General features: G+C 44.7%; 1 protein-coding gene across 2 annotated transcripts; it reads right to left on the bottom strand.

Annotated features, from left to right (window-relative positions):
- Nucleotides 1-26: 26 nt before the first annotated feature.
- On the bottom strand, nt 27-22,193 carry radil (Ras association and DIL domains). Of its 2 annotated transcripts, XM_068588883.1 has the most exons (21): nt 21,808-22,193; nt 19,758-19,857; nt 19,367-19,481; nt 17,777-18,281; nt 15,505-15,612; nt 14,831-14,946; nt 14,572-14,733; nt 13,752-14,460; nt 13,254-13,384; nt 12,274-12,311; nt 11,992-12,143; nt 11,732-11,844; nt 11,379-11,495; nt 10,185-10,308; nt 7,158-7,330; nt 6,760-6,910; nt 5,147-5,373; nt 4,297-4,621; nt 3,376-3,428; nt 2,424-2,563; nt 27-2,243 (listed from the first exon to the last, which is right to left on the bottom strand). In XM_068588883.1, the coding sequence occupies exons 3-21, from the start codon at nt 19,448-19,450 to the stop codon at nt 2,144-2,146; spliced, it is 3,528 nt and encodes a 1,175-aa protein (XP_068444984.1). In that variant the 5' UTR covers nt 19,451-19,481; nt 19,758-19,857; nt 21,808-22,193; the 3' UTR covers nt 27-2,143. The 2 variants fall into 2 exon arrangements, with proteins under 2 accessions (XP_068444984.1, XP_068444985.1); XM_068588884.1 differs by lacking the exon at nt 15,505-15,612 and having other exon boundaries at nt 3,376-3,515.
- Nucleotides 22,194-22,845: the final 652 nt, after the last annotated feature.

Below are 22,845 nucleotides of genomic sequence, written 5' to 3'. Positions count from 1 at the left end.
GGGTTCCTTCTAAGCGGACAAATGCAGGTATCCGACCATCTTTATTCTTAGGTACCATCATTGTCACAACAGTATAAATAATTATCAGGAAGAATAGACATGCATGAGATCATTGTCATACAAATTTTAAAATGCACAAAAATAAAATGTTACTGCAAAAAAAAAAAAAAATGAACCGAAGTGCTGAAACAATTAGTTTTGATCATTCAGGTGCAAATACTGGCTTGTTTAATGCAAATATAGCATTTTGGTTTGGTACTTTTCATTTTCTAAGTACTTGTAAATGTTTTGGATGGACAAAACCAGCTGAGAATTTGTAGACATTTCTGACACTTTAACTGGAAGAATAATCAATACTGAAAGTATTTGTCGTTGCATTCCTCGTAAACATGAACAGCAGTGGCCCTGCAGTGGTAGCTTCGTCCGGGCTCCTCTCGGTCAGAGAGCCGGTGAGCGTCTGGTCCTGCAGCTGTGCAACGTTTTCCTTCCTCCTGCAGAGGAACCGGCTGGCAGAGGCTCAGCGCTCCTCCTGATTTGGGGATCCAGGGCGTCCCTGGAGAGCGCCGGAGAGCCGAGGTCAGAACAGAAGGCCAGGCAGCATGAAACTGACTAATCATGGCTTTTTTTTTTCTGGAGTACCAAGTTTTGCACTGTATATAAAAAGGTGACCTGGTATTGTTCTAGCAGGAACTCTTTGAAATGAGTCAGTGCAGCCAAATTACATGAAAAGATGTTCGTCTGCTGATAGTTTTGGTTTCGCTTGCCTTTTTCTTTTTTTTTTACTGCCTCTGAGATTTCTGCCACAACCACAAAACACTTGCGGTGAAATAAACCTGTTTTGTTCTAACAGGAAATAAAATAGTTTGTTGTAATTTGGATGTGGACCAAAAAGCAGTAACAGTTTTATTCCTGTTCATAGTACTTAAATTAAAACATTTAGAAAAAGATTCCATAACTATATTTCTGTCATTCCAGAAAATATCAGTGTTTAGTGACCAATATATTAACCAAAATTGATTGATTAATTCCCAAATTTGCAGTTTCTCTTTTGAACGTCCAAACAATATGTGACCACGTGTTAAATATTTACAAACTACTATTATTAACACCTCAGAATCAGATACGTAGAGCATATATTCACAACAAAAAAGTCTGGTTTGTACACACAAGGGGTTGTGCGTCAGAAACTCCGGAGTGAAGCGTGTTGTCTTGATGATCCAGTAATTAATAAACAATGTCCCGCAGCAGCTGCACATCCTTGTGTGTGTGTGCGCGAAGCCTCAAGAGCTCGTCTCCCTTTTCCAGTCGAGGTATAAAGTCCAGTGACGAGGCTAAAAGTGAAATGGGAGCGCTGGGCCTGGAGGTCTCGAGTTTCCTTCCTCCGTCAAACCTTCTCTCCAGTACAAAAAAAGTCAACATTCAGACACAATTGTTCAGTCTGTTGAGCAGACAGTGATAATTGCGAGTTGCTAACAAACTAGAATTATAAAACCTGCGGCGCTCTAAAAGCACCGTGTCAAACATCCGGCGTTCACAGAGGGTCGTCCTCTTGTTCGTCTGCAAATGCTTTTTGGAAAAAGTACATTTTTCAGTTCGCCTCCAACAGTTTCAGAGTCCCTCTTGTCAGACAGCTGGGTAGCTATTTTACCATGCTACTTAATGACTTGATTACTAATACGTTTTCTTTTCTAAAATACAGGTAGAAAAAAAAAAAATCCAATGTGCGCACATGCTCCGAGCGCCGACTGAAGAGAAGCTAGAAGTCTACGATCTACTGTGCTTTAAACCGCCATCGGTCCGCGTACCAGCTGGTTTAGACATCGCTTGCCTCAAACGCTGATTAATTAGGCAACTTTTCCTCGCAGCATATTCCATTTGAAGTCGCTGTGGGTAACAGATTCTGTCCGTCACACACACCCAACGGGAGTCAGCATGTGGGGGGAAGCGGGTCTGGCAGCTGTGGAGTCGTGGAGCGTCATCTCCAGTTTGATTGCTCGGCTTTGTGCTGTGCTGACGCCGGGTTTCACATTCATATTTCATGCTCGTGCACACGTTGTGTCTCGTTTGTCATACCTCTCCAGCCCGGGTGTGTGTGTGTGTGCGCGCGCGTCTTTGTGGATGCAGCAAGTTGCTCGGAGGCCGATCAGCACGAGGAGGCGCTGATCTTCTCCGAGATATCGGGGTCGGATTTGGCCACCAGGAAACGCAGACGACCTCCTCCCAGACGAATGAGATCCACCGCGCTGCGAGGAGCGTACGGGAGGAAGTAGAGGGAGAAAGAAAGAGTCCAGTTACGTGACGCTCAGCAGAGACAGAGGAAGGATGACTGTCTGGGCACCAATCAATCAAAGTAATCAATTGGCCTAAGAGGCGGACAGCCATGGCCATAGTTAACATGGGAAGACTGCCGACTCCCTCTGTACCTCTGGTAGTCTGCTCCTATCAGACTGGTCCCGTTCACAGCCAGGATGCGGTCTCCGATCCTCAGTCTGCCGTCGGAGGCGGCGGGTCCGTCGGGGATCAGAGTCCGGATGTAGATGCCTGGAGCGTTGAGAGGAGTGTGCTGCACAAGGGAGAAGCGTTTTAGCCCGTCCATTATTTAGGTGAGACTCGGATAGATAGAGCTGCTCGACGGTCTAAGTTTTACTGCGGTGAATTAAACATGGCCACTATTTTTCCATCCTTAATACATGGCAGATGTGCTTTAAAACCTCAAACATGACAATAAACAACAACAATAAATGTGCAACATAACCTCTTTTTTAATGACTTTTTTTGTTCATATGACTTTTTTATGATCTTTGATCTACTGAACTATAATTTTTTATATAGTTATAATGCCTATTCTTTTTTTTCAGCTGAGTATACTATGACCTGTTTTAAAATACAAATAGTTTCTAAAAAAAATATTACTAACACTTTTGTAAGACTTTTTGAAATACTTCTTTTATTTCTCTTTTTTGGTTGTACTATAACCTTTTATTACCTTTTTTTTCCCCCAAAGATTTCTTTGATGGAATATTTTCCTATGACTTTTATGGACAAATGTGACGACCCAAAGCCTCTGTCGGGGCTTGTGAGTTGCTTTTTGGGTGTTTTGTCTGTCTTTCAGTGTTCCTGGTTGATTGTACTGGACAAGGAATGAGAAGCATGGTTAAGTTTTCAGGGTTGTCCGTCTGTCCAGTCCATTGGCGTGCGTGTATATATTAAACATATGATCAATACGCAGCTGGATAATCTGGCCTGAATGCTGAAAGATGTTTTAAGTATTAATAGAAAAAGTAGTAAACCAACTGTTTCACAAAGACAGAAACACACAGCTGAAACTAGAAGTAACAGGTAAAATGTTAAATCTGTCGTTAAACATGTACTCACCAGGCCGTCTATGAGTCCCATGCCCAGGCCGTAGGGTCCCTTGTCCAGTTCCACTACAAACACCACACACAAGTCATCAGGAAGGGGAGGGGCGCCAAGGGAGGACACAGGGAAAGGAAACTCACACCCACTAATACACCCTGCAGAGGACACGGGCACCCACACACACCACAACAACAAAAAACACACAAAACACACGCACACACAGAGGGTCTCGCTATGGGGTCGGACAAACATAACAGGTATTTTTGTGCAGAAGACACGCACACACACACAAACACACACAGATACCAAGACACATGCTACATGCTACAGAGCTAATCCGACACACAAACATGTGCTTCTGACGAGAGCCTGCAGATGTCACACTTACTACACTGCAATAACAGAGCTGGCCATGTGTTTTTACACATTGGTCAGTTTCAGTGGGAATTTGATTGTTTTATGCATCGTGTGCTAATGGGTTATGGTGCACCAATCCAAAAAAAGTGTCATTAAATGCATGTAATGTAAGCAGATATTGGTCATGATGCGCTCGATTAACATGAAATACAGTTTATGTGACGTGTAACGTTCCTTCAGTTTTTACTGCCAAAGCAAATTCTGGCCTTTACCTTACATAACAATTAATCTAATGACTTCCCTATATCGAGATATACAGAGCTCAGCTTTAGGGAAAAAGATAGCACTGGTACCACACCATAACCCTGAGGTATCCAAATTGTAAAAAAGATTAGTGGTAAAAAAATAACAATAATACCATAAAATATGTGATGTTGTTCAATAGCCCTACAAAAATAAACACTCCTTATGTAAACCATGTTCTTTATTACACATTAATTGTGGTGTTTGTGTTCTCGACTCCAATACGCTGCCCATGTCCGTTATTTTTGCCCGTCTCCTGTATAACATTCGGCCTACCATCCAGTCCGTTGGTGATGAGTCCGTTGGTCTTTTTACATTCTGCCGCAGTTCTGCCGCTGCACCCGTTCGTCTGGGTGCCGGGGCCTTTGACATGCCCCCCTCCTCCTTCCGGGTACAGCGGGGTGTTGGGAGGGGTCAAGAGGCACGACGGGTCCGGGTTTGCTGTGCGAGTGTGGTGCACGGTGCCGTTCCTCCTCAGGCTGTGTGTGTGCGATTGGCCCGGGGGTCTGTCTCGCGCCCTCTCCTCTCCCGCCTCCGCCGTCACGTCGTCCCCAGGACCCGCAGACCGGGGACTGCTGTTGGCCGGAGGCAACAACTCCCTCTGTGTCGGGGATTGGACAGAAAAAACACTTTAGGAAACAGTGTGGGATCCAAAAACGAGGGCACAATTATTACTAAATGAAAAGGAAAAAAAATCTTCCTGTTGTATTTCGCTTTGTCTTGTTGCGGTGCACAAAAAGCTTTGATCCCAGATAATTAAGCATCTCTTTAGTCAACTTAAATTGGAACAAATCACCATTTGACTTATTTTAGAACGTATGCGATTCTGTGTGCGCGTATATATGTGTACATACAAGGGTGCAGTAACACTAGGGATTATGGTCTAGTCAGCCGTCCCCACTAATTAGACAGCCTAAAGACTAATCAGATTAACCATGATTTAACCATGTCTAGGTTTCTGTGAGTGAGTATGTGTATGTGTGTGTGGGTTGGCTGGAGTAGAGGGTTTTTGTCTTTCATTTATGGGATTATGAGGAACTCCTCAACAGCCGCAGCTGCCGAGGCACATGGCCTGGATTACTGCGAGGTGTGCGCACTTGACGGTACGCAGTATGCGTTTTCTGACCTGAACGTCGGGCCAGTCGGCCGTGTTGGTTCCATTGGAGTGCGTGTGCACGCTGGGAGTGTTGGTGTGTGTTTGCGTCTTGGTGCGTAGCCCCCACAGGTAGTGGCGGATGTAGAGCAGCTGTCTGTAGATGCTGTCTTCCACACACTCGCTGTCCAGGTCCACTACGAAGCCGGCGCTGGGCAGCACTATGGGAGGGTGGTTTTCAAAGCTCTCCAGGAGGTCCACTGAAGACACACACACACACACACAAAGTGATGTTAACCCACCTATACGCACATACACCATAAAAGACCTGATCCAGGATTGCAGTACAGATCAGATCCCCATCAGTCTATCATGGTTTCTGTTTTGCAGCTTTCACACCAAAAACCCGTTAAGGACGACTCCAACATTTTCCACGTGGGAGATAAAAGCCAACGAGGGTTGCTAGCTCCTTGCCAGCTCCTTGCTACATTAAATGTTAAGCAAGACACATGTCTGACTTGACATCGACCGATGGTAGATTGTTTAGATGCACACAAGTATCCTGGCTTTGACTTGGGAGTATCAGAGTTTATGCGTTTGCACATGAACACATCATATGCTGGTTTCAGAAAGCTATAAAAGCTCTGATTCCTGTTTTAAGAAATCTCAATGTGCTAGCTGGATTGCTCTGTCAGAACATACACATGCATAAATAGTTGTTATGATGACCTATTGTATACACACACACTAAAGTAAACCTCTCAAGTACAACTTTGAGTTGCTTTTACTTAATTTGTTTCCATTTTAAGTTAATTGTTTCTTCATATACAATTGGGAGGCCAACATTGAACTTTTTATTCAATTACATTAAACTGAAAGCAATAGTTACTAGTTACTTTGCTAACTTCATTATAACATAACAATAAACTAATATATGGAGGGCTGTACACATAATAGTTTGTTCTTAATGTATCTATAATTAAAATCCATCAATACACTATTGTATTTACATTTGGTACTTTTAATATCTTTTTATGCAGATGCTAATGTACTATTAATAAAGTAAAAATGTGCATGCAAAACTTTAAATTGTAACGCAGGAAGTAAAAGCAGGAGGTTTCCGAGCACCAGAGTCCTTTTAGAAAACTAGTTTTACTGCAGCAGGGTCTGACAGTCAGTCCTGGTCCTCCTCTGAGCCCAGCAGCACGGCCCGGGCCTCCAGCTGTGTGACGTCAGCGTTTGCTCCCAAAGGGAGACGGCAAAGCACCGACGCAACGCTCGGCTTCCGGTAGGAGGAGAAGATGCTGCTGGCGGGAGCGGAGCCCTCCTCCTCCCACCGGAGCTTTTGACTGCAGGCTGCAGTGAAGCTGGATCTGTCTGCAGTGGAGAGTCGCTGCTGGAGGGACTCTGAGCCGAAGACTTTTCTGGTGACCCTGCTTGATTTCCTCCAATTTGGCTGACTCAGTGGAACCGATGACAAACATTAAGAAGAACTATAAAGAAATAGCCAATCTTCTCGCCAACAGTCTTGTTTACTTATGCAGTTTGTATAGAAGCATCAGTATTACGTCGAGACTTTTACAGCTACAAGATCCTCACAGTAAAATATCTGAGTAATTCTTCCATCCACAACTGTACACACTTACCTGTTCTGTATATATACGCCTCATCCTCGCTGCTGGGTTGCCATGTTGGGACGGGGCCTATCTCTGCCGTCAGCTGGTACTGGGTGAGAATCCTGTGCAGCTGGACCGGCTTCAGAGCCGAGTGCTCGCTGGACAAAGCTCGCCAACTCATCTGCACGCAGAGAAGAAATAAAAAAAACCAAGGGAAGGAAAGAGAGGAGAAATGAATCCGAGGTCCTTTTATCGATACAACCCATCAATCAAGAGGTAAGATAACGTGTAGGCGGTCACAAGTTTATCCCCGCGAATCCCTTTTAAAGACGTCATCAATCAATAGCTAATCAAAGTGACTCGTAGTGCAAGCTAGCAGTCCTGTATAAACTTGTGGGTAAATGTGTGTGTGTGTGTCTGAGTAGTACCTGTGTGAGCTGTTGTGGGGGAGTGGCCAGTATGGACACGGTGCTGTTGAGTTTGGTGAAGAATTTGTCAGCCAGATGTCCCAGACCGGACCTGCTCGCCCATTCCATGACCATCCGCAAACACGCCTGAATCTGCAACACCTTTGAGCGCTGGAACCAACCCCGAGACGGCCCTGCACACACATTGCGGGGTTTTTGTGCCATTTCCTGATAAACAATACTGTGAAATAGTGTTTGACATTTTTTACGACATACTAGACTATCACATTTCTATTACAGACTATACTATGGCATTTGTATGATATGATAGTTTCATTCTATCCTTCACACAACACACACACACACAAACTGAGATATTAATATATTTGAAGAAGATTTCTATTCTTGGGTGCGAGCGTGTCTGAGAGAAAAGCAGACTACGAGAGAGACTGTGTGTGCTTCTCTCAAAGCGTTTGTCTTGTACGACAATACATGCATTATACAGGACAGACATGAATTTTTAAGTAAATTTATGTTGACGTTAATGAGCCAATAGTAGCAGCCATCAGCCACCTGCTCGTCGCAGAATACAAATAGACTGCAGCATCGGGGCTCAGCTGACAACAAACCAGCATTGCATCCCTCTGTGTAATCCTTTCTTTCTCTGGTGCACATCAAGCGACTGAAAGGAAGTTTTGTGTGACGTTAAGCAGGCGATAAGTTGAAACCTGGCATTTGTCAAGATGGCATCCCATAGTTTGTCAATCTGTCGTTCCATTACCTCACTGCAGCTATAATTCCTATTTAAGCTTTCTGAAATAGGCCAACCCCCCAATGTGAGCTCAGACCTCTGCTGGGGTTTGGTCCAAACACGGACAAACAACTGGACTTACGCTGACGATACCCGACTGTCTGTGCAGAAGCTAAAATGATGTATTTCTTCCAATACATCGTTTAATAATCAGGGGCGATCTCCAAAATAATGAATCATATGAATTAGAGATGAAACTACTTTAGCTACAGCACTCACCAAGTAGACACGAACACTATGAAATTGAAATAATAAAAGTTTACGCTCCTAATAGACTGGATACAAACTGCAACTAACGATTTTTCCATTATCAGTGGATCTGCCAATTGTTTGTTTAATGAATGAATTGTTAGGTTCTAAAAAATGTCAGAAAATAGTAAAAATCACTCATAAAATTTCCTAAACCCCAACGTGACATTCAAATAACTTGCTTTGTTTGTACAGCAGTGGTTTACCATCATATATCCTCTATTTTAAAAGCTAGAACATGGAAATATTTGGTATTTTTGTTGAGAAAATGCGTATGAATCGACTAATGTGTTGCATCTATGGCTTCATGTAGAGTAATAGACGAAAAGACAAAACATAGAAGTGAGGGTAAGGTGGCAAATATACAAATATAAACCCAGATCCTCTCAAGTTACTTTAAAAAAAAAAGAAGAAATATGACAACCATTATCGTTTAGAAAAATCAACCAAAGTTTTTAAATGTAAACATTTTCCAAATATAATAAGTGGAGTAAAAACTTGACGAAATAAAATACTTGCAAGATAATGACAAAAATCAAAGAATTATGACATCATTTGCTCTTAAATCCAGGACACTCAGGTCTGTGAAGCCAAAACCATCCGTCCCAGTTCATAGAAACATTAAAGTAAGATCAGGAGTCGTCTGTCTAACTAAATTCATAATCTTGTTTACTTTTATTGCCAATCAATGGCACTTTTTCCAATAAGACAGAATTTATCTCTCTACAAATTAGACATAACAGGAAGCTTAAGGCAGACAAACTGGCAACATTATGTGCAGGCGGCGCACACACAACCTTTTTAAATATTCTGCCATATGTTTTGAGTAAACACACACACACACACACACACACACACACACACACACACACACACACACACACACACACACACACACACACACACACACACACACACACACACACACACTAATAGGCTTATGTCTAGGCATACAGTAATCTATGTGTGAGGCATTGTGAACGTACGAGACATCACTTAACTTCTCAGCAAGTGTGTCATAATGCTTCAAAGCGGCTGGTTTACAAACACTCACGACTCCTTAAACACAGATAAGTCACCGGACACTCAAGCAAACAGTCCGAAAAAGGTTTTCACGACACGCACGTACGTACAAACACACAATCGTACAACCCCGGGAGCTTCTGCATCACGTCTCTTTCTGAGTTGCCATAAAATCAAGCCGACAGCAGAGCGAGTGTTGCAGAGCGCTCGGTGCAAACGTCAGCGTTACCTGCCGCAAACTCACTTCACTGTTACCATGGACACCGGCGGTTGGAGAAATGTCAACGAGCGACCAAAGAAAAAGAAGGGGAGCGAGAAAGAGAAAGAGAAAGCCAGACGGATGGAGAGAGGGGAGGTGGAGATGAGGAGGGGAACAGGGGAGCCTGTGCTTGAATATAAAGGTATTTCTCCTTCTCCCTTTGCCAGACATGTGATCTCTCCTGTCTCCACTGGCTAATGAAGACATATGGCGTGTGCGGGAGTGTGTGTTTGTGTGGCTAGAGACACAGGGAGAGGGTGTGGAGAGGTTGGGTGGTCGGACACGTGGATAAAGCCGGGGGTAAATGACTATTTTCTGTATTTAGACAGCGTCATAGACTATTATCAAGGTTATCACAACAACTCAGTGGCCTTCCAGCCTTTTACCCTTCACTCTGACCTTTTCCCCATCCTCCCCCTCCATCCTCCCCTACTCTATCGCCTCTCTCTCCTCCAGTCCCACCTCTACTCTTCTTTGTCTCACTCCCTGATGGCCAGATGGGAGGAAGGAAGGGAGGAAGGCAAGGAGGAGGAGAAGAAGGGGTAGACAGAATGCAGATAGGAGAAGGGCATAGAGGACAAATCTGTGTTAGTCTCTGTCAAAATGCTGACAAGGACACACTCACTTTCTCTTTCTCTCTCACACACACACAATTGTACAAATCCTGAGGGAGGTCTTGCGTGAGTGTGCATGCGTTTCGCCCTACCTTTGTCCATTAGCTGGTTAAACAGCGACACGTTGGAGAAGAAGAAGAGGTAAGCGAACATCTGAGCCTGAATCTCGGGATGGACCTGGTAGCCCTGCAGAAGCTCCTGGCCATTCTGAAACACCTGCACACAAATATGCAAAAACGCAGGTGAGCATGCAAAGACACCGTCCATGTCAAATTTGGACCCAAAAAAACAAGTATTTATATTATCTGTATTGGCAGTTTCCATTTCTTATAGAAGCTATATGATGTTTACAACGAGTAAAAAGACCTACGGCGGCACTTTTCCATCAAATGGAAATATCCCTATGTCGAGTGAATCACTTCAGGTTTCAAGGTTAAAGGGTTAATCGAATGTCAGAAAGGTCCGAACTCATTATGTTGTGAGAATAAGACACACACATTTAAATTAGAAATGCAATGTGGACTAAGAAGCCAGAAGCCGGCGTGACCGTGACCTTGATTTCTCGCTGCATGAAGCAAAAATATAGACGGAGGTCAACGATCCCCTCTGACCCGTCACAGCGTCTCATTCTTTGCAGAACGTTCCCCCTTCAGGTGCAGTTGACCTGTTATTTTATACATAAGCTGTTGATAATCATGAGACATGTCATTTTATCTCCATCAATATTTATGAACTGATTACTATCCTATAAATGTCTTTGTCACGTTGCAATTTCTATGCATCTGTTCTGCAAAGAAAGGATTTGTTAGTTCACCAAAACAAGGTCATGTTTGCATCATCTTTACTGAGCGCACTTCACAAAACATGTTTCTCTTTCCCACAGGAACTCATGTGCACCATGACAAAATAATTTTGAATTTTTTATTTTTACTATATTCTGTAAGAATGTTCACGTCCATAATACTATCTAATATTTGTATATTCATAGATGTTGGATTGTTCAATGAGGGAGAAGCAGTTAACGCAATTGTAAGATTTTTTTAAGCAGATAATTTGTATGTATTTTTTTGTACTCAAAAAAAGGATTTTGTCATAAAACATGTCTGGTAGGATCTATAAATTACGATTTAAAAACAATTATATACAGGCCATTTAAAAATGTTAAGTGGACAAAAGAAGACATTGTTCATAAAATAAAAATATATATTTCTGACACGTTGAGACTATTAAAAACCCATTGCATATTCATGATCCTGACAACACTAACTGTACAACAATGTGCTTACCTGCAGGACCCTGCGTACAGGTTCAGGAAACCCGACACCTCCTTTCCAGCAGGGCTCGGAGCTGTCGACTGGGAATGGATTACAGTCCAACAAACCTGGCAACACTACATAAAGAGCCTGGACACACACACACACACACACACACACACACACACACACACACACACACACACACACACACACACACACACACACACACACACACACACACACAATGATGAAAGTGATCTGAAATTGTAAAATAACCTCATCTAGTCAGTCATTGTGTGTGTGTGTAGTCTTCTGTGTAATGAGAGTTGGTATCAAGCCCATTTTAAAAAAAAAAAGTGTCTTTGCCCGAGGTGGAGGGTTACCTTGGTGATATAGTAGACACATTGCTGGAAAGTGTACATGATCACTTCCTCCAAGATCGTCATTGCCTCCTCGTTGGCTGAGATGGTCGCAGATAGCAGCGACTCCTTTGACCCTAAACACAGATGACAGAGATAGAGGCGTACTTAGGAGGCAGTGGGAGGGAGAGATGTAGCTGCATCACTGTCTTCTGTGTGTCAGAGTGAGTAACGACTCCTCATTCAGACTCTTCGAGTGTGTGTGTGTGTGTGTGTGCGTGTACCTTGCAGTGTCTCTATGCTGTGTGTGTACGCTGGTGCTCGTTGCTGTATGAAGTAGAGAATCTCGATGGAGTTGGACATCCAGAAAAAAATGGTCTGCAGGTCTGGGATCAAATCTGAGATACTGAGCAGAGACAGGGTGGCCGGGTCCTGGCTAAGTGGACACACACACACACACACAAAGAGTGAAGGGTCAAACACAGTTAGGCAGACACACCGAAATATCAACTTAAAAACAATACATGAGCACATATGCTCCCTTTCTGTTGGAAAGCGATACTCACTGCTGAGCTTGCTTCTGAGCCAGCTCCTTTGTCCTCTCCTGCAAGACACACACACACACGCACACACAGACACACACACAGCAATTAAGCGCTCATTAAACTTTTAGGATGTGCGTAGGAGAAACAAGCTTCATGGCTCCATCACTAACCTACAGAAAGAAACACAACTACTACAAAAGCTAACACACTCACGCTGACGCATGATGATAATTACTTGGTGCCTCACTGGATAAAGGCTTAACTCTATTTATAAGACGACCCCCCTTCCTTCCCCCTACAACACCTATTTTAGGATGAACGGTAGAAAACCCTTAGAATAAAACACAGTGAGCTGTACCATATTCTGGGTTTCCCAGCAGTGATTTAAAACAGAGGCTGACCACCTCACCCGAATATCAAAAGCGTATACATGCATATAAAAAATAAAATATAGATCTTCAGGGAGCAAAAGAAGACAAGCACACAGCAAATACCGTATATTTAAATCAGATAAAAACCCAATAAGCTACGGCCAAGTGGCTTTTCCAGAGAATCAGCATCGACCAGTTCATTCATCATTTTCTATATATGTATAGGCAGCATATTGTGTATGTGTGTGTGAGTGTGTGTAATACAGTACAAAGCATGTGATATGCAACCCTGTTTAACTATTCACCTGACCTGACATGGCTGACCAGTTTCTCTCCACATGAGGTCATCTTAAGCAGAGACCAAAGTACCACAGAGACAGGTAGACAGAGAGAGAGACAGGTAGACAGAGAGACAGAGAGACAGGTAGACAGAGAGACAGAGACAGAGAGAGAGAGAGACACACACACACACAGGTAGACAGACAGACAGAGAGAGAGGCAGGTAGAGAGACATAGACAGACGTAGACAGACAGAGAGATTAAGAGAGAGAGACAGAGAGATTAAGAGACAGGTAGAGAGACGGACACAGACAGGTAAAGAGACAGGTAGACACACAGACAGGCACTGACCCATGCGATGGTCTGGATTCGTCTCACAATCTTCAGCAGTAGTTTTCCAAAACTCCCGGGTGGGAAGGTGGAAGCCGAGTGTTGGATGCACAGACACAGCAGGTAGGCAGGCGTCAGCTTATGGTCGTCTCCTGGGAAGGACTTTACAGGTTCAGTACACTCAAGTTATAAAACTGTACATTTCCTCTCATACCGCTCGTGGTTTCTTACTGTGTTTTCTTTCTTTAAGAACTTGAACTACTTTCGGTCTGAGAAGCAGCTGAAAACAGCCGACACTGAGGTCTGTGGATTATCTGGAGTAACAAGGACACTGATTCTGACGTTGCTTTTCACAGACACGTCTTACTATAAATACCTTCAGACTACGCAAACACAAGAGGGAAATACCGGATGAAATGGGACTCGCTAGATATCACGAGAGGAGTGTGAGATTTATTCACTTCATCTGCTGAGATAAAAACATTGCTTTGCATTGTTAACATAAATCAGATCACAGACCTCCTGGTTCGATGAGAGACACGATCCTATTCAAAAGCTGGTCTTCATGCGTCGGGTCAAACTCCAGTTGTAGCCTTCTTTTCTGACCTCCTCCTCCTCCTCCTCTTCCTCCTCCTCCTCCTCCTCCTACTACTACTTCCCCTCCAGACAAACCATGGGGCGCTCCGGCTGCCGTCCCCCCGCTGCGCGGTTTCACCAGGTGAGGTTTGAAGCTGCGTCTGACTGCGGGAACACTGGACACCTGCGCCGCTCTGTCCTTTAACACAGAACCGCACATCTTACAAGTCTGAGCGCCGCCCTCTCCCTCCTCCGGCCCTGCGTCGTAAAGCTGCCCGAGGGAGCGAAGGCGTGCCAAGGTCTGAGCGGGCAAGGGCTTAGCGCCCGTGGGGTCCTTGTACAGGAAGATGTAATGCGCTCCGAAGGAGAGCAGGTCGCCGTGTCGCAGCGTGGTGGAGCGCTCGCAGCGGGAAAAGTTCACCAGCACGGTGGCGTGGAGCACTGGCTCGACCGCAACGCAGGACCGCTGGCTCTCCCCCAGCTCCTCTCCCTTGTTGTTGTTGTTGGCGTGCCGGCGGGGCGCGGGGACTCGGCGCAGGCGGCAGTGGAGGGGCAGGATGTCGGGCGAGAAGAGGCAGATGTTGGGGCGAGCCGACGGGGTCTCCTGACCGACGGTGTGCTGCTCTCTGTTCAGCAGGTACACCAAACAGTCCTGCCAGACAGCACGCACAATATCAGGTCATCTGACGCAATGCAACGCAACGCAACGCATGAATGTCTGACGCAATGCAATGCAACGCATGAACATCTTCCCTTTCCTCACCTGCCGATTGTATCCCTGCAGCAGCAGGAGGTGCGGGGACTGGTAAAGCGAGTGCTTCCCCTCCTCTTTCCTCCGGCCGCTGGAGGCCGCGTCACGATCCCGGCCCCTTAAGGGCCCCGGCAGGGTGGAGTAATAACGCTTGGGCTCGTCTCCCACTCCCAGCTGCAGACCAAACGCACAGAAGCACACACGCATTCAGAGTTTCACTGGCAACAGTTACAAATGACCCTGACTGGGCTCCAGTGCGAGGGGCCCCCACCTGGTTGAGGCTGGTCTCGCTGAGGCTCCGGCAGAAGGAGGAGTTGCTGGATCGGGGCAGGGTCAGCGTCCCCTTCGCCCTGTTCCTCTGGAGCTTACGAGCCTGAGCGTTAATGTCTGCAGGGAGGCAGAGAGGAGGCGTGAGAGAGGAGAAACAAGTCGGGGGGGAGAGAAGAGCATGAGGGAGAACAGGTGGAGAATAATAAGAAAAAAATAAGGATTAAAAGGGAGAGGTCCGAGCGGGGAGAAGGGGCGGTGGAGGACACAAGAGGGGAAGTAGAAAATATGAAGAAAGTGTGCTGAAACATGACATGTGCATTGTTGGCATGTATGTCTGACTCATGAGTGAAGTCTGGGTACAGTACAGAAGTGCATTGACGGCCATGTGTGAGCTGAGTGGAAAACATCAGAAAACAAACCAGTCAGATGAGTAAATGGTGCTGGATGGAGCAGCACACGTAACACTGAACCTGATGGTGAAGGTGAACCCAGCAGGTCCTTGTGACTTAACTTGTGGCCATGCGATGGCTCTGCACACACACGCACACACACACACACACACTCACACTGGTTGAATCACTGGCAATGGGGGGAGGGTGGCGCTGGTGACAACGCAGGTAGAGGTGGTCTCCATGGCAATGACTGACAGCCACCCTACCTGAGGCCAGTCCCCACCTTTAGAGCTGGACTGTACCACTCGACCAGACCGCAGGGGGGAGCTCCTGTGTTTGCCCAGCCCGGACCGACCCATTAGAGCCGCCAGGAATTGGGAGGTTTTGGGCCCTACAGCAGGGTGGGAGGAGTTAGGGAGAGGGGGGGAGGCTGAGGAAACACCCCCTCACCAAAACACCAAGCACAGAATAACCCCCTTACACACACACACACACATCATCATCATCCGCACACCACAAGACGCACATGCACTGTGAAGAAAATAAAAAAAGAGTCTGTGGTGCTTCGAGTGAGTAACATCAGCAGTTAGTAAGAGATATAGTTAAAGGTATGAGGTACAGGATTTCCCTCTCGAACATATCGCTGTCAAATTATTAAGATATCACATTCGATGTCAAGCAACAGCTGCATTTTCACATTTCAAACTATAGCACCCATAAGCCACTCTGTGCTTTCATTCAGGACGATTTCTGCGTTTTTGTCGTTTAAAGGACTGTCGTGAGTGGACGTTGCATGACTTGACAGTTGATATTACAATTATTTTGGCTGTGATATGTTCATGTGATTAATGAAAATCCTACAGTACCTTTAAAGTGCTATCTCGAAGTCAACAAAGTGTGTGTTAAAAACACACACAATTCACACATGTGCATGCACGCTCGCACATACACCAGGGGAGGAAAAAAACAGGACAGAAGTAGAGAGACAGAAACTCCAGGATTTGTGCGAGTTTTCGAAACACTACAACACAAAAGAGAAAAGGTTAGCGTGAAAATGAAAATATTTGTATTAATATGTATGAATTGATAAACCAGTTATGTCCCAAAATGCATTATTTGCTGTTGTGATGTCTAAGCACAGTGAGTGAAGCTTTTGCAGGAGTCCTGCTGTAGATTCTCACAAGCACACAAAATGCATATTAATTCCTGGTTGAAATAGTAAGTATTTGTTTTTTTAGTAATGTCAAATCTACAGTAAACAGCTGTTGTAAGAAATTACCAATTTTCATGGGAAACAGTGGATATGGGCATCCCTGTGACAATAAACACACAAAAAAGGACCCGTCATATGAAGAAAAGAAAGCATAATAAATGTGCTAAATATATGCACAAACACAGTCACTCAAGAGCATTTTTTTCTTCAAAAACGCGTCAAGAGTTTCGGCCTTTTCATGGTAATTGTTGACCATTAGAAAACGGAATACAAAATGTAAGAGAATAGCACCAACCGCATCCTTTTTCATGGCTTTTACAGGGTTGGTTAACACTGTTTTGTGACCTGCTGTACCGTGCAAGAATAAAACAAATTGTTGGCTGACTCTCTGGCTGCAACACAAGTTGACATAGCAACCAGTAAACCTTGGCGTGCTTCATGAGAAACCGTAGTGTGGCTGCAAAGGGAAATGTGCGACTGTGAGCCTGAAAATACTATCTCCCTGAACACTGTGGTACTAACAGGGTGTTTCTAAATGTCTTCAACCGGATGCACAATGAGGAGTGTATGCATGTGTGTGTGCATGACAAACTTTTCATCCATCATCATTAAACCGTTCTACATAAAGGTCACTTCATGGTTCATGCACACAGACTCATATTACTGCATTGCAGCTGTAAAGTCATAAAAGTAGTTTTACGACAGAGTTTGTGCAATTTGTTTACACATTATCTCTTGAAATGCATCTCCAGAATAGAGTAAATCTCTCTCGGATGCTTCAACATCAGTGTACACCGTTCAGGTGTGATACAGTAGTTGTCTGCATGTACTCGACATCGTGTCTGTAGTAGGAAATGTGTCGTTCATGAAAACACCACAGTGCCCACACCCATCCACACCTCCGGCTGCAGGGGATTCAGCTTTCACTCAATCAATCGACCAGCTGCACGTGCATTTCCATTGCACTGTTTTGTCTGCCGGTGTGTGTGCGTGTGTCTTTAAGTGCTCAATTACATATGCACGTTTTTAATAAAAACTTAAATGAAACCCTGTCTTACAGAACAGCACTTCCACATGACGAAAAACATGGGCTATTACCCAGGAACGACCTCTGGTCTGCAGGATAATAACTGTGACGAAAGCTCTTATTCTCCATCTCCGTGCACACGCACACGCACACACACACACACACACACACACACACACACACGGCACAGGGGGTAACGAGCTGTGCTTTTCTGCTGAGTTAGAGACGTCAAGAAAGGAAGCGAATCAGACCAGCTGCTGTGTGTGTGGTTGTGTGTGTCTATCTTTGTGTGTGTGTTCACGTGCGTCTCCTCACCAGCAGTGATGGTGTCCTTCTCCTTGGCGTTGAATTCCTCCACCTCTGCTCTCCTGCGCAGCTCAAATCTTCGCGCGTGTCCTTCTCGTGGTTTCCAGAGCTCTTGCAGCAACAGCGGCTTCTCATTGTCCCCCAGCGCACGCAAGCACTCAGTTCGCCACCCGCCTCCTCCGATCCCGCCTCCGCCCTCCAAGTGGCCGATCACGTCGCACAGGACGTAAGAGTGGGCCGCGTTCTTGTTCAGGGAGTAGCGCTCGAGTGCCTCTTTGACCAGCTCCTGCGCGCTGGAGCGCGGGGTGGCCAGGACGCTCTTGTAGTTGGCGCCGGCGCAAATTTCATCTCCAAAGATCTTCAGCACCCCGGGGGCCGAGCTCTGCGTGGAGAGTTCAGCCGGGTCGTCCGCCGGTCGCTCTGGGGGTTCGGTCGTCGAGCGCCGGTCCCCACGAGTGTTTGTTCCGGTTTCTACTGGGACCCGGTCTCTGTAACTCAGAGTACGGTACAGCACCTGGTGACGGACAAACAATACTGAATGCACATTCGGCCCACTTTATCACACAGAGTATGCGTTTATTTGATTGTTTTGCTGAAGACTCCTCTTACGATGCTTTGATGCTTCAAAATGTAAATTTGTGATTTTGTTGAACTGATCCTTTAATATACTGCCAACTATGTGAGGCTGTATCCGATCACAGCTTTGAGCCAAATGTGCTGGATGCTAACATCCGCATGCTCAAAGTGACAATGTTCACATGCTGAAGTTTTGCAGGAGTAATGGCTGCAGTTGAATAGGTTTTTTTTTGGCTTGGGAAGGTTTCTATCTGAGAGAAATGACCTAAAAGTATCTCAGTGGCAGCCATTATAGAAGCTGGTTGAATTCCCTGGATACTAAGGAAAGGCGCTTCAACACTTCCTTTCACATCTCCTTTGAAGCAAGAAAAACGAGGCAATGACATCGATTGCAGCAGAACCACCGCCCAAAACCGCATCAACAGCATCCGCTATCACACAAATATGTGACTTAATGTAAGTCCTTATGAGTTCTCCTTCACATCTTTTCTTGACCTCAGGACGTTTTCCATTGAGGAAAGTGGTTCGGACTATCCGACCGTAGCCAAACGTTAACCACATTCGCCAAAAGGTTTTGGACAAATTACAATTTTTACTTGATGACTGGCAGGGATGACCGAAGCGATAAAACAGTTCATCCTGAGGGAGATATTTCAGCCACACTGCCATGCCCCAAGTCATGCTCCTTGCTAGCAGTTAAACTAAACAACCAATTTTAGACATTGCAAAACCTCACCAAAGAAACCCAACTTGTTCTACATGGTCGGATACAACTCGAGACAAGTGAGGATATGTGTTTGGTTGGCATTTGGGTGAACTGTCCCTTTAAGGTAATAGTATTGTGAGATATAGTGCAGAGCCAAACCCTTCTCTAAACTGTACTAACATTTGCTTGAGTGCATTTGTTTCCATCATTAAATCTGACCTTTTTCTTTCTTTCTTCACTTAGATGGGTCTGTGAAGCTTGGAAGACTGAAATGGCAGTGAGTGTGAGTGTGTGAGTGTTTGTGTGTGTGTACGTACCTGTGTGAAGGTCCTGCTCTGGCGTTTCAGGCGGCTCTTGGACGGTAGGGACATGCTGGCCCCAGAGGAGGAGCCGTAGAACATGGTGCTGCTGTTGGCTTCACAAACTCCACAACTGTTGAGCAAAGAAATGCATATTAAATATTTAACAAGACCCCATCGGGAAGGATTCAAACATTCACACACACTCAAACGCCAAAAAAAAGCCCATGCATGAAAGGTGACGATGGACTCACAGCTACATCCGACACTTACTTGTGAAACATTTGTAAATCTGGAAGGTAAAGAAAATCTCCCCTAAATCTACATAAAATGTATTTACCATAAACAGACAAAGAACAAAACCTGTCTGTATGTGTGTGTGTGTGTGTGTTTGTGCATATTGCGTTACCTTGATGCTGTTACGTATCGTCAGTCCGATGTGCAGCAGCAGCAGGTTGGATGTTACAGATGAGGGTCAGATGCTTTTCATGTCACCGTCACCTTTCACACTGGAGAAGCACAAAAGAAAAGACGATGTTCATGTCAGTTTACAGGAAAACTGAAGAGTTCTTGTTGATTTTCTGGATCACTGAGGTGAACTTCTTTTACAGATTTCCTCAGATTTAGAAAATATCACTGTGGCTTTGAGCTTTTCAACGATTTAATTCATAAAGCTCAGCTTTTTCCCCCCCCGAGAGTCAAAATTGTAAATAAACATGATTATCTGAGTTCTGGGCAAAACGTGCAGATGAATAGATTTTTGTCGAGAACCCAACTATTTTTTTTTAATCCAGTGGAGTCTGTAGCAGAATATCGTTATGTATTCACATACTGACCTTCGTCTGCAGACTTTAAGTTGACAGGATCAATTCCACTGCAGTGTCTCATCTTTTATGACCCACAACGGAAAATATGACATCCAGTGTTCAATATACCACTAATAATCCTTAGAAAATGGAAAGCTAATCTGGGTTTTTTTTAATTGCATAAAATTAGTTTTTTTCATTTAAAAAATATATATATTTCTCTGATGAATAATTTGAAAAAATTGTTTCTAAAAACTACAGAAAGTGGGCGATCGCCTTCTTCAGATTGCTTGTTTTGACGGATCAACAACAAAACCCACCAAATTTTAATTTTGTTGTATAACCATCAAACTTGAACAGCTGTAACCAATAAATGTTTGTTATTTTTGCATAATAACCTTCAGTCCAGCCACTCATTTAAGCTTTAACATGATAGATATTTGTTTCCGATTGTGTTGAATCATTTTCCTTATAAGTGTTTCCTCCCATAATTTCAAACTTGATGCAATATTCGAATAAATTTTAAAAAAAAAAAGATCATTTCTGCATTGCATTGTTTTTAATCTCATAAACACAGGTGTTTCCATTCCATGCAGAAGGTGAGTCACGCTTCACTCTTTGCTTTGCATGACCTCTTTTGACCAGAGAAGACCTTTCATGCAGGCAACATAGACAAGCGACATCACGCCAGCAGATATGACAGCAGACGGTCTGTTCTTGTTGAAACAAACACCGTATATTTATATATTTATATATACATATTATTTCCTTTCAGCAAATATTTGGCAGGAAGCCTAAAAGGTGTTGTTGTAGCTGACTCTGCAGGCACTGGTGGGATAACGTGACTATTTTAAATGCCTGCTAATCCACAGTAATCTGGCTACTTGGCCGCAGTTAACTCAATCCTGGGACCAACAAACCCCTCCTGCGTGCACACAAGAAATAGACGGAGGCCTAACGTTGAATGTTGCATTTGCTGGATTGGGTTTTTCATGGCCCGTGGATGTGGCGTTACGTTTAGTAATCGTGTCACACAGACTTCAACTTCTCCACCACCTTTTTTATTCGCCGTCTGTCCTTGTCTAGACTGCCAGAAGGTCAGAAATAAGCAATTGCATTGAGAGGAGGAAGGAGGAGGGGGGGTGGGGGGGGGACTTGACATCTAAAAAAAACAAAAAACAGGCCACATTAAATTATACAGAACTCGCGTCTACGTGGGTCCGTTTACGACTTTGGGCTCAGTGGTCGTCCGTAGCAACCGCCGGAGCAACAAAAGGCAGGAGAAAATCCTCAGAAATTAATCCGCAGATGAGTCGTCAGGCGCGGCACTAAAAGCTAAACGAGCCGGCCTCACGCGGTCAGCAGGTGCGTCTGCTGATTGCAGTCGAGCGCATCACGCGCAATTAATTACCAATTAGCGGGAGCACTGTTTTCGACACGTGAACAACGCTCAATGACAATTTAATGTTTAACCGCGAGTGTGGTGGTGGTGGTGGGGGGAGAGGGAAAAAAAAGAAAGAAGAAGAAGAAAGAAAATGTCTCGCGTCTAGCCTGTTAAACGTGCGCGAAATAAAATAGACCCTTGAAAAAAGTTGTGTGATTTCCAGCAGCGACGAGCCCAGTCCCCCGGGTGTCTGTTGCGTTAGTACTCACGCTGCCTGCATTGCGTGGCTCCATGGTGCTGGGGAATCCTTCCTGGCTTCTCTCTCATTCCGTCTCTCCCACAAAATAAGAAAATCCCCGGAAAAATAAAGATGGGTGGGGAGGCGGCGGCGGGGGTGGAGGTGGTAGAGAGAGGGAGGTGGGGGGGGGGGGGAGACACCCAGAGAGCGACACTCAGCCGTCCGTGGCCGCCACACACTTCAGCCTCAAAACAGCCCGTTAACTTGGACGACAGCCAACCGCTGAGGGCTCCGGTTTCCGTACGCACATCTCTGCCGAGTGTCCAGCAATGCCTGCTGCCTCCGGCAGCCGCATTCCCCCATCATCCACAGCGGTTCACTGCCGGGCCGCGACGGAAACAGCCGAGCTCTCCGCGCTGTCTCACCTCGGCGCACCTGCTCTGGCACCCGCGAGTGCGCGGGCACGCCGCCCCCTGGCGGACACCCGCGGCACATGCACGACAGAGGAGGCAGCGCGATCACGGGGAGCCAAATAGTTCATGTTTAATAAATAAAATCATGAAATAAATGTGTTTTTTATATAAGTAAACACAATACAAGCAGTTTGAAAATGCAATTGTGAAGCAGTGCAATGAGATAATTATTGTAAAATGTAAATGTAATCGTTTTTATTCTGAAATGTTAAAGATAAAAAACAATAACCTGAGTTTATGGAGCTTACTTTTTTCCAAATGTCTTGATTTTACGCCTAGATTTTGTCTGCAATTATTATGATTACTTATATGATAATGTAAGTAATGTTACAGAAAATTATTAAACACATTAAAAACATCACATAGTAACAAAAAGTATTCAGATTAATGTGAAGTAATCGCTCTATATTTAATTAGGACCTACTTTTGTTTATTTATATAATTTTCAGTACAACCATATATGGAATAGACAGTTTATATAATGTATATACAATTTAGGGTATTTACATTTCACTGTTTCATTCAATCACTGTAAATGTTCAAGAATGACTACCTTAAATTATAGATCTCATTCTCTGTGTTGTTGTGGTTTTATA

Source organism: Clinocottus analis, unplaced genomic scaffold (genome assembly GCF_023055335.1).
Source record: "Clinocottus analis isolate CAN_PGR_092001 unplaced genomic scaffold, fCliAna1.0.p SCAF_22, whole genome shotgun sequence".
NCBI classification, from domain to species: Eukaryota; Metazoa; Chordata; class Actinopteri; order Perciformes; family Cottidae; genus Clinocottus; species Clinocottus analis.
This window is presented reverse-complemented; position numbering and strand designations above follow the sequence as displayed.

Coding starts and splice junctions, on each gene's coding strand:
- radil (XM_068588883.1), bottom strand. CDS start 19,450: ATGTTCTACGGCTCCTCCTCTGGGGCCAGCATGTCCCTACCGTCCAAG. Junction 18,282..19,366: donor AGAGCAGGACCTTCACACAG/GTACGTACACAC, acceptor GTCCGTCACCAG/GTGCTGTACCGTACTCTGAG. Junction 15,613..17,776: donor GAAGGACACCATCACTGCTG/GTGAGGAGACGC, acceptor ACCCTGCTGTAG/GGCCCAAAACCTCCCAATTC.